General features: G+C 40.1%; 2 protein-coding genes and 1 non-coding gene across 4 annotated transcripts; 1 reads left to right on the top strand and 2 right to left on the bottom strand.

Annotated features, from left to right (window-relative positions):
- Positions 1–1,071: 1,071 nt before the first annotated feature.
- Positions 1,072–1,142, bottom strand: trnag-gcc (transfer RNA glycine (anticodon GCC)). Its single transcript has one exon. It is a non-coding gene; the product is annotated as a tRNA-Gly (tRNA).
- Positions 1,143–3,701: 2,559 nt separating this feature from the next.
- Positions 3,702–7,730, bottom strand: LOC148895628 (uncharacterized). Its single transcript, XM_089001059.1, has 2 exons — positions 5,683–7,730; positions 3,702–4,212 (listed from the first exon to the last, which is right to left on the bottom strand). Exon 1 carries the CDS (start codon positions 6,705–6,707, stop codon positions 5,721–5,723), a length of 987 nt encoding a protein of 328 aa, XP_088857185.1. The 5' UTR covers positions 6,708–7,730; the 3' UTR covers positions 3,702–4,212; positions 5,683–5,720.
- On the top strand, positions 4,029–9,216 carry ccl25b (C-C motif chemokine ligand 25b). Of its 2 annotated transcripts, none has more exons than XM_089001060.1 (4): positions 4,029–4,144; positions 4,309–4,430; positions 7,738–7,855; positions 8,020–9,216. In XM_089001060.1, exons 1-4 carry the CDS (start codon positions 4,134–4,136, stop codon positions 8,138–8,140), a joined length of 372 nt encoding a protein of 123 aa, XP_088857186.1. In that variant the 5' UTR covers positions 4,029–4,133; the 3' UTR covers positions 8,141–9,216. The 2 variants fall into 2 exon arrangements, with proteins under 2 accessions (XP_088857186.1, XP_088857187.1); XM_089001061.1 differs by having other exon boundaries at positions 4,090–4,144; positions 4,343–4,430.
- The last annotated feature ends 2,576 nt before the right edge of the window (positions 9,217–11,792 follow it).

The following is an 11,792-nucleotide window of genomic DNA, read 5'->3' as shown; positions in this document are numbered from 1 at the left end:
AGTGAAATCCTCCAATTTTGATTTTTTTTACTACTAGACACATTTTAAACATTTTCCAAAACGTCAAGATTTATTTTAATTGACAGTATTTGTTCTCACCGGAGATACCGGAAACGGAAGTGGAAAAACGTTTTTTTTTTATACTCTGCTGCAAAAACCCGAGACGCCTTACAAAATCGTAAGACTACAAATATCCAAATAAGGTTTTGCTGTTTCACTGTGCGTTTTATTTTAAATGCTTTTTAAATATAAATTATTTTTAAATAGATGTGTATAATAGTGAACGAACACATGTAAATAGTGACGTATTTGTTTAACGCTAGTATATATTTACAGGTACGTAGATGTATACCGCTCACTGAACGCACTGCAAATGAATCGATGCTGTATATAAATGTTTTTTTTTATATCAATGGGCTGTGTAATTCAGTGAGTGACAGGTATCCAGCCAATCACACGATACGATGTAATGACAAATGCAGCCAATCACGGAATGGACTGTACAGTACGTGACATTGTTCTCTGCTTCAAAAAGTGACAGTTGCAGAAAAGTTTTTTGAATGATGTTGGAATTATACAAAGACTCAAGATAGGAAAATTGGTTCGTCGAAAGCGCAAAGAACAAGGAGAGGGAAATTGGATGTCGCACAAAAAGAAAAAAACGGTGCAAATTAAAGTTCTGATTGCCCACTGAGCATTAAAACGAATGCACCAAAGATTGGATTGGAGTCTGTTTGATTCCGATTCAATGTATGATAAGATTGCATTATTTTTCAATGCTAAAATTACACTAACAGTAACAGTATAGCAATTAATTGATAAAATGTGTTTTTTGTCCACTTTTTTCACATTTTCATATTTCAGCAATTCAAAAACACATCTGAGATAAACACCCTCAGACGTGAAAAAATATAGCTCAACGTGCATTTTGTATTCTTGAGTATACTGTAGTTCTACTAGCGTTTAGATTCTAAATGCTAAATTTTAGAATGTCCCTGACTATGTTCAGACTCAGAAAGAATCAGAAAACCTGTAATAGTCGCACAGTGGGGACATTTGCAAAAGTCTGTGTGCATTGGCCGGGAATCGAACCCGGGCCTCCCGCGTGGCAGGCGAGAATTCTACCACTGAACCACCAATGCTTTGACAGTCGTTGCCTCTTGAATAGGAGGTGAAACGTCTGAAGCCTTCAAAAAGTACAGATGACGGCTGAAGAAACCTTCTCATCGATGACAGGCAGAAACACTTTTTATTGGGTGTAGTTGTCTACCTTTTCTGCAGTGTGCCTCTAAAAACGTCAAGCCGGTAGAAAGCAGTGCAGTAAGTGACCGCCAGATGTCTCGCTAGAGTAGTCGCTAGAGTAGTTGTCTTGACCTGTGTTTTTTCCCAGTCAAACTTTCCCAATGACATAAAAATGCACGAGTACATTATTAACGTAACATTTTCAAAGATCAACAAATCATCTAAACTATCTACACCACATTACGAGTTATGTTAAAACTACTTATGGCGACATAATAAACTAATAAACTAATACTAATAAAGACTAATAAAGGCAAATCCAATCCAATCCAATAATCAGTGACGTGCGGTGAGGTTCATGGCTGGTGAGGCACTGACGCCATCAATGACGTCACCGCTCGTCTCTACTTAGTATTTGAACAGTAAATTCAGCGATTTTGAAAAAAATCCTAAAACGGTGAAGTTAAATGGACAAGAACTTTAAAGTACAAATCATTAAATACATCTAACTGTTTAATTTATTTTTTCATTTGATATTTCCATGACAGCTTTCCATGATGACAGGTGAGGCACTGCCTCACCTGCCTCCACTGACTGCACGTCACTGCCAATAATATTATGTGCAGTCCAGACATTTTGCATAATTGAGACTAATATTCAGGATTTATGTGATTTGCTGGAATTACTGTATTTTATTTGTAAAGAGTAAATTGGTACTGCTTCAGAAAAGATCACTTCCTTAAAATGAGTTTCGGTTTGACTTTGTTTCATTGTGCTTTTTTGAAAACTTTTTTTCCCCATCTTGGTGCATCATTTTTATGTTCAGTTATGATGTTACAACTACTAATAGCACTAATAGCACTGTAACTGCAATTAAGTCAATAATTTTTGTACAATAATCACGTAACAAAAATGTATAAAACCACATCTCAGATTTGACTGGTTAAAATACAAATATTCTTCACAAATTGGGTTTTAAAAGTAGGGTTCGGGTTTAGAGGCTTACATTCCACATGATCGTTTAAATTGTGTTCCAAGTAAGGGTCGTTTTTCTTGAATGGAGTTAAAGAAAATGGAGGTTTGATGCTTTCATTCCAGAAACTTGACATTGATGACTTACACCCAGGAAGTCATTACTAACATTTTGTCTCCTGACATCCAAGAGGACCAGCAGTCAGGAAACACTGCTAACCCCCTGCTCACTTGAGGGCCTAATAAGGGCAAGCACTTAAAAAAAGTGATGACTTGTGAGCAGCCCGAGCCAGTGAGGTGTTTTCTGCTGTCCTAAACACTATCTGATGTGGAACCTAACTAAGATTTGTTCTGCAAAATTATATTTATTTATCGTTTGTCTTGACTGCACTGCTCCCAGTACCTGTATGCGGACATTAGATTTTTTAGGGGGGTGGAGGTCAATCAGATATTAGCCACAATGTGCTACCATATAAATTTAACTTGCCTTCAGTATAAGAAGGGTAGTCGATTATATCCGCATTGGGAATGTTCCTTTAAAGGACAACCGACATCACGTTTTTGTTTCTTAACTCACATCAGAAAAACGTTTTATAGCATCTAAAATGCAGTATGATATTTTTACTCAAATACAAAACACCAATAAAAATTACTTAAAGTGTCATAAATCTACAAAAAAATTGAGCTGTGAATTGGGCATTTTCAGAAAGTCCCGCCCCCAGTTCGTGACATCACGCCAAGACGTCTTGCATTGCTGGAGAATCAAAACAATGGCTTCAGATTCGGAGAATATGCTTTCTTGGTACACATCCAGTTATGAATATGATTCAAATAGTCCTGGTGAGCAAAGCATACATGTTTGCAATCGATTAAAGAATTTATTCCGTGCCATTTTGAGGCAACATTGAGGGGAAATGTCTCACCGAAAAAGAGGCACAAAATGGCGACCTCCTGTGGCCACCTCCGTTTCCACAGGCTGATAAATTCCTTATATGGAGCTTGGACGCCCTCTTTTGGCGGCTTTTGGGTGCAACACAAGGTCCCCATACCAAACAAGTACAGCAAAATACATTGACGTGGAAGGACCGCTACAATGCGTCTTTTTTTCGGTCAGAGGCGTTCCTTTAGTGACGTCACGTACGGACTCGTCACCAACTCAAAAGCAAGACTTCCTGAATATTCAGAGCGAGTCTTAAAACGTAAAATAGAGCTACATGCGGTGGAATCTTATTAAAATACGCCCAGTAGAAGTCATTTGAAGCCATTTTACAAATTATGGACACAACTTGTCCGGAGACGTCGGTTGTCCTTCAAACCAACCAGATTTTCTCTTGACAGGCCCAGAAAACTGGCCTGCAATGAAGTCGATAATTTTTGTGCGATGATCACGTAACAAAAATGTATAAAACCACATCTCAGATTTGACTGGGTAAAACACACATATTCTTCACAAAATATTTCACACGTAACTCCAACCACATCAGCAATTCTTGTGACCATCTGGATTTAATCAATTCCTTACAGGGGATAAGGTGACCACCGGTTCACATTTTTTTCCTTTTTCATCATCATGTCTCTTTTTCGACATCATGCAAGATGCATTCAATCCAACACTTGAAGCTTTACCAGAAGCAGATGACATTGGTTACAATTTGATACTGTTTGCTTATCAAACATGAAAACCTACAAAGCCATTACTATTGCGCAACATGTGAAACCACGCATTTGCAAATGTGTGTGCTGCAGAGAGGAGGAGTGGCAAAGAAGTGTGTTTGTGTGTGTCCACTAGCTCTGGGGTGGGTGAGTGGAGGGGTTGGGGGTGTTACAAATTATATGCGCACAATAAGAGTGCAAAACCCAAACACGGCATCGTAGTTGTCAAGCAAGAGTTGGGAACGTCACCGAGTGTGAAGCAGTGAATGACAATCAGGTATGTTCCTCCAATTGGGAGTTGATCCGTCGACAATTGCATTGGATTTGCATGCAACAGTTGGAAACCTGAAAAGAAACAAACCATTTTCACGAGTAGTTTTGTTCTTTATGATCATGTTTTGTACTCAAAAAGCAGCATTGCTTTTGTCTCTTTTTTGTTAGTTTTGTTCCTGAATCCAACTTTGTCTTTGCACAGCCGAGTGGAACAGTGACAACAGACATGAAATTCCAAGGTCTTTTGTTCTTGCTGCTGCTCATCTGCACCACAGTGTGTGTGGCACAAGGTTAGTCCAAGCACCGGTGACGCTCAAGGCGCGTAAAGACAAAATGATTTATTAACTGCTCGATTTAGCGTGCAGCACGTTATGAGCAGCATTAAACTGTTCAGCATCAATGGGACACTTCTTTAGAAGGACATCGGTTGATGTGTGCGTTTATTCATGAGTATTTTTTTTGTTTTGATTGAAGCGCTTTTCACACTGCATCTGTTTTTTGTAATCGACATTCGTGTAATTTGGGAGATGGTGGGGTATGAGGGGGGTGCCCTCGGGCTGTGATGTGGGATTACTGAGCTCAGTGGGTTTTAAATTTTGAAGGTGAGGAGATATTTATGAAGCATTGTTTTTCAAAACAAGATATAAAAAAAGGGGCAAAAAATATAGATCTTGAAATGGCATTCACTGCATACAGGGTATTAATTGTTTTTGTTCAGACAGAGCCGATGTATTGTTTTATTGTGTGTCACATTTGTTCAGGGCAAGGAAAGGCCTTTTTCTTGAGATTTTAATTTTCAATATACGTCACAGATGTCCGTTTCACTTTCATCATCGCAAGTAATGGCACATTTTCTCGTTTGGTTGCGTAAGAAGCGTGACCAGATTTTTCGACTGGCATTGTGCATGTTGTCCAAAAGCAAAAAAAAGCTCATGACATTATACATTTTATATGATGTTTTTATCCATTTAATACTTTAACGTATTGATGTGAATTTGTATTGTACGTGTGAATGAAAGCGTGAAGGCGACCAGTCCAGGGTGTTACTTGACTCTCGCCCACTCGGCTGCTCACCCAAGATGCAAATGAGGAAAAGTGCTAATGAGATTCAATGGATGGATGGTTTCCCTAGAAAACTGATTTTTTTTTTTTGTTCGTGTAATTTTGGAGGGAATAATGATTGATTTAAGCACACAGCATTTGGGCAATGGTGATATCTAGAGATATACAGCCAAATTACACTTGTTGCATACAACATTAAGACTAAAATTTTGAGTGAAAGTGCATTTTTGAGAGGGTAAATGAGATTTAAAAAAACAATTAGCTGGAAGTTGCAGAGTTAAAATAGCATTTAAATATTTAGATCATTTTTTTCTAAATGTACTGTATATAAATTCAACAGCCCTCATTTTTTTGGGGAAACAAAGCTCCTCTTGGGTACTGATTATGATGGCTTTGATACACAGTTATTTGTTAATAAATGTTCAAGTTAACATGAGCTGTATTTTATATATAAAAAAAAAACATCCTCGTCTCACCCACCATGGGTGGTGTCTGTCCCCCATTTCAGCTTGGGTCCTCTACCAGAGGCCAGGAAGCTTGAGGGTTCTGCGCAGTATCCATGCTGTTCCCAGCACTGCGCTTTTCTGGACCGAGATATCCGATGTTGTTCCCGGGATCTGTTGCAACCACTCGTCCAGTTTGGAGGTCACTGCCCCAAGTGCTGCGACCACCACAGGCACGACTGTCACCTTTACCTTCCAGGTTCTCTCCAGCTCCTCTCTGAGCCCTTGGTATTTCTCGATTTTCTCATGTTCCTTCTTTCTGATTCTTCCATCACTCGGGACCGCTACATCCACGACAACGGCTTTCCTTTCCCCTTTATCTATGACCACGATATCTGGTTGGTTGGCCATTACCATCTTGTCAGTCTGTATCTGGAAGTCCCACAGGATCTTTGCTCTGTCATTCTCCACCACCTTGGGAGGTGTTTCCCATTTTGACCTTGGGGTTTCCAGTCCATACTCTGCACAGATGTTTCGGTAGACTATGCCAGCCACCTGGTTATGGCGCTCCATGTAGGCTTTCCCTGCCAGCATCTTACACCCTGCAGTTATGTGTTGGATTGTCTCAGGTGCCTCTTTGCACAACCTACACATCGGGTCTTGTCTGGTGTGGTATATCCCTGCCTCTATGGCTCTGGTGTTCAGGGCCTGCTCTTGGGCAGCCAGGATGAGTGCCTCTGTGCTGTCCTTTAGGCCAGCCCTCTCTAGCCACTGATAGGACTTCTTGAGATCAGCCACTTCTGCTATGGTTCGGTGGTACATCCCGTGTAGGGGCTTTTCCTCCCATGATTGTCCCTCTTCCAGCACCTCATCCTCTGTTCCCCATTGTCTGAGACATTCTCTGAGTACATCATCCGTTGGAGCCTTCTCTTTGATGTATTCATGGAGCTTGGATGTTTCATCCTGGACAGTGACTCTCACACTCACTAGTCCCCGGCCTCCTTCCTTACGGCTTGCGTACAGTCTCAAGGTACTGGACTTGGGTTGGAACACTCCGTGCATGGTGCAGAGTTTTTGGGTCTTAACATCCGTGGTCTGAATCTCTTCCTTTGGCCACCTTGTTATTCCTGAAGGGTATCTGATCACTGGCAGGGCATAGCTGTTTATTGCTGTTTATCCTTGTTCTTGCCAGTGAGCTGGCATGATGAGAGACAATAAAGCGAATGACATGCCGGCTCAGACGTCGCCCGGCCAAACATGGTCTTCGTTAGGTGCTGGGGAACCAGAGCACATTGATGAAAAATGGGCTACTGGTGTGTATATATATATATGTATATATATATATGTATATATATATATATATATATTCATTTCGACCCTGTTATACATTGTATAGTATAATTGGAATATACTGTATACTATACAGTATATTCATTTTTAACTACTATATTTTTATTGTATCATTTACAATCAAGTAAATAACTAATTGACTGCCATTCCCGAATTTATTTGGGAACTGAAAAGCATTGCATGCAGTACCATTTCCCGAATTTGTTCGGGTTTTGGTTATTACTTGCGGTGGGGGGGGCGGATCAAGCTACAGTCAGACCTCTGGCAATGTTTTTCCCTCCCACAAGGGGGCAGCATTTGCCTTTCATGCAGCCGCACCCACTGCCACAATGCAGATAACTCTAGAACCAAATAAGCTTGACATAAACTTTTTTTCCTGATGAAAGAAGAAAGTCTAAGGTTTCTTACACCACATTGAATGTTTATGTAGTCTTAAAACTCAATATACTGCGGGTCCTGTAATTTGAGAAAAAAAATAACAAAAACCATAACACTGCAGTGCACACATACATGTATTGGCACATCGTCTGGCAGTGAATGACTTTTAAAATAGTGTTTAAAAAAATCAAACTAAAAAAATTGTAACATTGTCTGATGGTCTCCACGCACCTTTCTCCAACCAGAAATCAACAGTTGAAAATGCAACTCACATGACAAACGCTGCATGCCGAAAATCCCTTTGTCCCAAATGAGGCTGATTATCATCCCGTGTGACCATATGACCTTGGCCTTCCCCACGCAGGTTCTTACGGTAACTGCTGCCTGGGCCATGTGCGCGGGATGAGGGAGAAGGCAAAGAAAAACATTGAGAGCTACAGGATGCAGGAAACAGATGGCGATTGCAACATCAGAGCTGTTGTGTGAGTCCGTAAGCTCATTGTTTTTATTTCCGATGTGCAATTGCGACTCATAATGATCTGGCACCAAGAAGAAATGGAAAAACCAAATGGCCTTCTTGATGAGGAACGATTTAAAGGCTGAAAGATGCTGAAACCTGTTTGTGTGTGTGTTTGTGTGTTGGCAGATTTACCATAAAGAAGAGGTCCGGACGTAAGACACAACGCACCGTTTGCGCCGACCCAGACCAAATTTGGGTCCAGGAGTTGAAAGAGGTTGTGAGGTTGAGAATGATGCTTCAGAATTAGGTAGAAGTCCAACCAACTACTGTGGTGCCTTCAGATACAACTTGCATTTGTTCCATGACCACACTTTGTAACTTGAAATGAGTTGTATCTCAAATTATCATTCTCCACTGAAATGAAGGGACATCACATTAATCCATTGCAGATTCCACACAAGAATCTTTGTAACGTGATCATCATGAGAAAAATATCACTGCTTATTGTATGGTAGAAAATACAGAATTGATATAATGTAATGAAATGAAATTTTCTCACCACATTTTTTGCTCCAGATCAGTTGCAATGGAGTTGCTCCATCTGGTCCTCACTAATCCTCAGTATTATTAGACAGTCTTTGCAAAGAATATGTCAGGAAGAATTGTCATATTTTTTGTCAACGGTGTTTCGTCATCATTAGTCTAAAAATATCTGCTGCTTAATGTGTGCTGGGTCAGACCATGAAACCGATGCTATTTGTTAGATCCGTTGAAAGAGTTTCCCATTATTTGTTTGCATTAAGTCAGGGGTGTCAAAGTCATTTTTTGCCGCGGGCCACATTGTAGTTATGGTTTCCTCTCGAGGGCCGTTATGAATTTGAGGAACCCATTAGAATGTTTAAATCCCTTCAAATATTACATATAGAGCACACAGCAAATTAATGAATAACTCGTTTTCAAATCTGAAGTCAAGAATAATGACTTTTATTGTGGTTGACATCCAAAAATATGAAATTTTGGCTCAGATTTTAGCAATCATCATGGAATTTAACAAGTTTGATTTGCTTTCGCGGGCCGAAAAAAAATGATGTGGCGGGCCGGATTTGGCCCGCGGGCCATGACTTTGACACCTGTGCATTAAGTGATCCCACTGCATGGCAAAAACTCACAAATTGTATCACTCATATCTCAAGGCACTACTGTACATGAAACACATTGCAAATGTCTTAAAAATTAAACTAACTAGAAAAACTGCAAGAAGAACGGGACGCATGGGGCTTGGAAGATCTTCATTATAGAGCAGATGGATTGCATTTGGTGCTTGTAAATTTGCCAGCTCATGTCACTGACAAAGAATGTCCCAAGTAAATTGTGCTAACAGCATTTCATGTTTTGTGTTTTCGACACAGGTAGCATATGGTGAAAATAACTTTATACGTATACCGTTTCACGATATTGAGGAGAAAGCACTGCGCTACTGTTCGGCAGCTTCGGATTCTGAATGTATGCTTTCAGACAAAAAGACTCATTTGGAGTTCAAATGAATTTTTAACTGATAAATGAGCTTTTAATTGGAAAAATTGGCAGAACACTGAAAGACAGTTTGTTAGGAAATACAATGTTCATTATTTGTGTCCAAAACAATTCAGACCCTTCTTTTTTAATGAATGTACTGTACATACAATGTTAAGAAACACTTTAAAATGTGAAAAATGACACAATTTAGTGGCAATCTAGCGCAATGTATATTCCTTTTGTCAAGAAAAAAAAACAACATTCATTTTTTTTTAATGTATAAAACAAAAACGTTTTTTATGTAAAAAAATTATATCATGGGGCAAAAATGCTTCACAATTTTATAATCATTAACTCACAATTTGGTCATTTAAGGCTTAACATTTTGTACGGTGCGTGAGTGTGTTTTAGTGTGTATGTAAGACATAGGAATGGACCACTTTGTAGATATGTGCACAGTGTTATGCAAATCATCAGATATTGGTATTTTTGTAATGACACTCCAATTGTACTTGGTGATAAAACATATTAAATGAGGTAAAATATTTTTTTCAAAATGCTCATTTTTTTCATTCAACCACACAACCAGCTGTTCTCCATTATCGTCGAGTTCATTTATGAGAAACTAGGATCCTCTGATCGTAACATTTTTTTTTCTCACCAAAAAGAAAGAACATTTGTCAAAGATGATTCAATTCTTTATAAACACTGCTGGGTCACGTTGAGCTGAGCTTTCTCCCGATTGTTGGCAGGACTTGGGTAAACAGTACAAGTTTCCAAAACGTACGACTTTCAGCATTCATCCAAAGGACCCCCGGCGGTCTATTCAAGCTGCTTTTCATTAGAAGCAAGGACAGCAGAGGATTGACCCGAAGGTTAAAAAAGCGGTCGTGTATGTAATATTTCAGAACTGTGCCACTAATGGGATGTGACAATGTGTCTTTGCAAGAAACCCGGTTTTGTTCTTTCCCATTATCTGTCTTCATGCGGATTGCAAAATAACAATAAAAGCAAGTACCATGCCAGGGATGTTAAGACCTATCAGGGCTAAGGAGAGCGCAGGGACTATTACCCCCCCCCGGTCTTCGCTCTGTGTGCCAAAACAAAGTCAAAACAGACATGTCATGTGAGCCATTGACTGAACCGTACACACGGTCAAGCAAAAACAGGCTTTCCGAGCAGCTTGGGTAACAGTCTGCTTTATAGTTAGACTAGTTAGACATTAATACACGTTTAACTGCCACAACATTAGGCACACCTAAACATTGCAAGAGAGATCCATCACAAGAGCAGATAATGTTAAATTGATTTGATGGAAAAGTAAATAATCTGGGGTGCAGCTAATATTTTGGCAAATATATTCTACCCATTGGGGAAGGCTCAGAATTAGAATCTGTGGTGTACTTATTTTTTGTAAATATAGCAAAACCGCTGGAGACTCTAATGCATGAGAATGTACCTCATACTTTGACCAACATAGCAGGTGCATTGAGCCATATGAATGAGAATCCGAGTTGTACCAAATGATTTGACCAAATCACTGGCGACAAGAATTTGGGGTATATGTAATATTTTGCCAACATGGCCGCCTCATTGAGGAGGCCGAGGGACAAGAAACGGGTGTGTATCTAACGTTTTGACTAATATAGCTGTGACAATTGGACGCCTGAACACAAGAATGTGGGTGTTTATTATTTTGGCTAATATGGTCACCCTTTTGGGGATGCCTACATGTGAGGATCAAGGGTGAACCTAATATTTTGGACAGTACAACCACAGTTTTAGGGATCCCAAGGGACACGTATCCAGGCTATACCAATACTAGAATATTTTGATCAATATGGCTGCCCTATTGGGAACGCCTTGGGAAAAGAATGTGGGTTTTGCAGATTGTTTTGGGCCATTATGGCTGCTCTCCGGGGGCCGTTGGCGATGAGAATTCGGGGTGTACCTAATATTGTAGCGGGGTTGGGGAAGGGTTAGCGTTAGGGGTTTGGTTAAGGTTAGGGTGAGGGGATTAGGGTTAGAATTTGCAGATTTGGTTTAGGGGTTTAGGTTTAATGTTTAGCGTTTTGGGTGAAGTGGTTGTGTTGTGGTGATTGCTGGGAGGTTGGGTTTGATGTTCAAGTTTGGATTTAGGGTGTGAGGCTTCGGGGCATAGGGATTGGGGGGAGTGGGGTCAGGGTTTGGGTTAGCGGGTTTAAGGGTTAGGGGCTTGCAGGTTTAGGATTTGCAAGTAGGGTCAAGGGTTTTTGAACAGAGTTCGGGTTTACAGGTCAGGCTCTAAAGGTTCAAAGTTTTGAAAGTATGTTTAGTGTATCGGATTTGCAAGGTGGGTTATGGCAGTGTCTGAAACTCATGACAAAAAGATAGCGGACACCCAGGCAGACAACTCTGAAAAGTTTCCTGCCCGGCAATAAAGTTGCCTGCCCCATTTTATACAA

This window comes from Hippocampus bargibanti, linkage group LG07 (assembly GCF_051943395.1).
Source record: "Hippocampus bargibanti isolate YZ-2025 linkage group LG07, ASM5194339v1, whole genome shotgun sequence".
NCBI classification, from domain to species: Eukaryota; Metazoa; Chordata; class Actinopteri; order Syngnathiformes; family Syngnathidae; genus Hippocampus; species Hippocampus bargibanti.
This window is presented reverse-complemented; position numbering and strand designations above follow the sequence as displayed.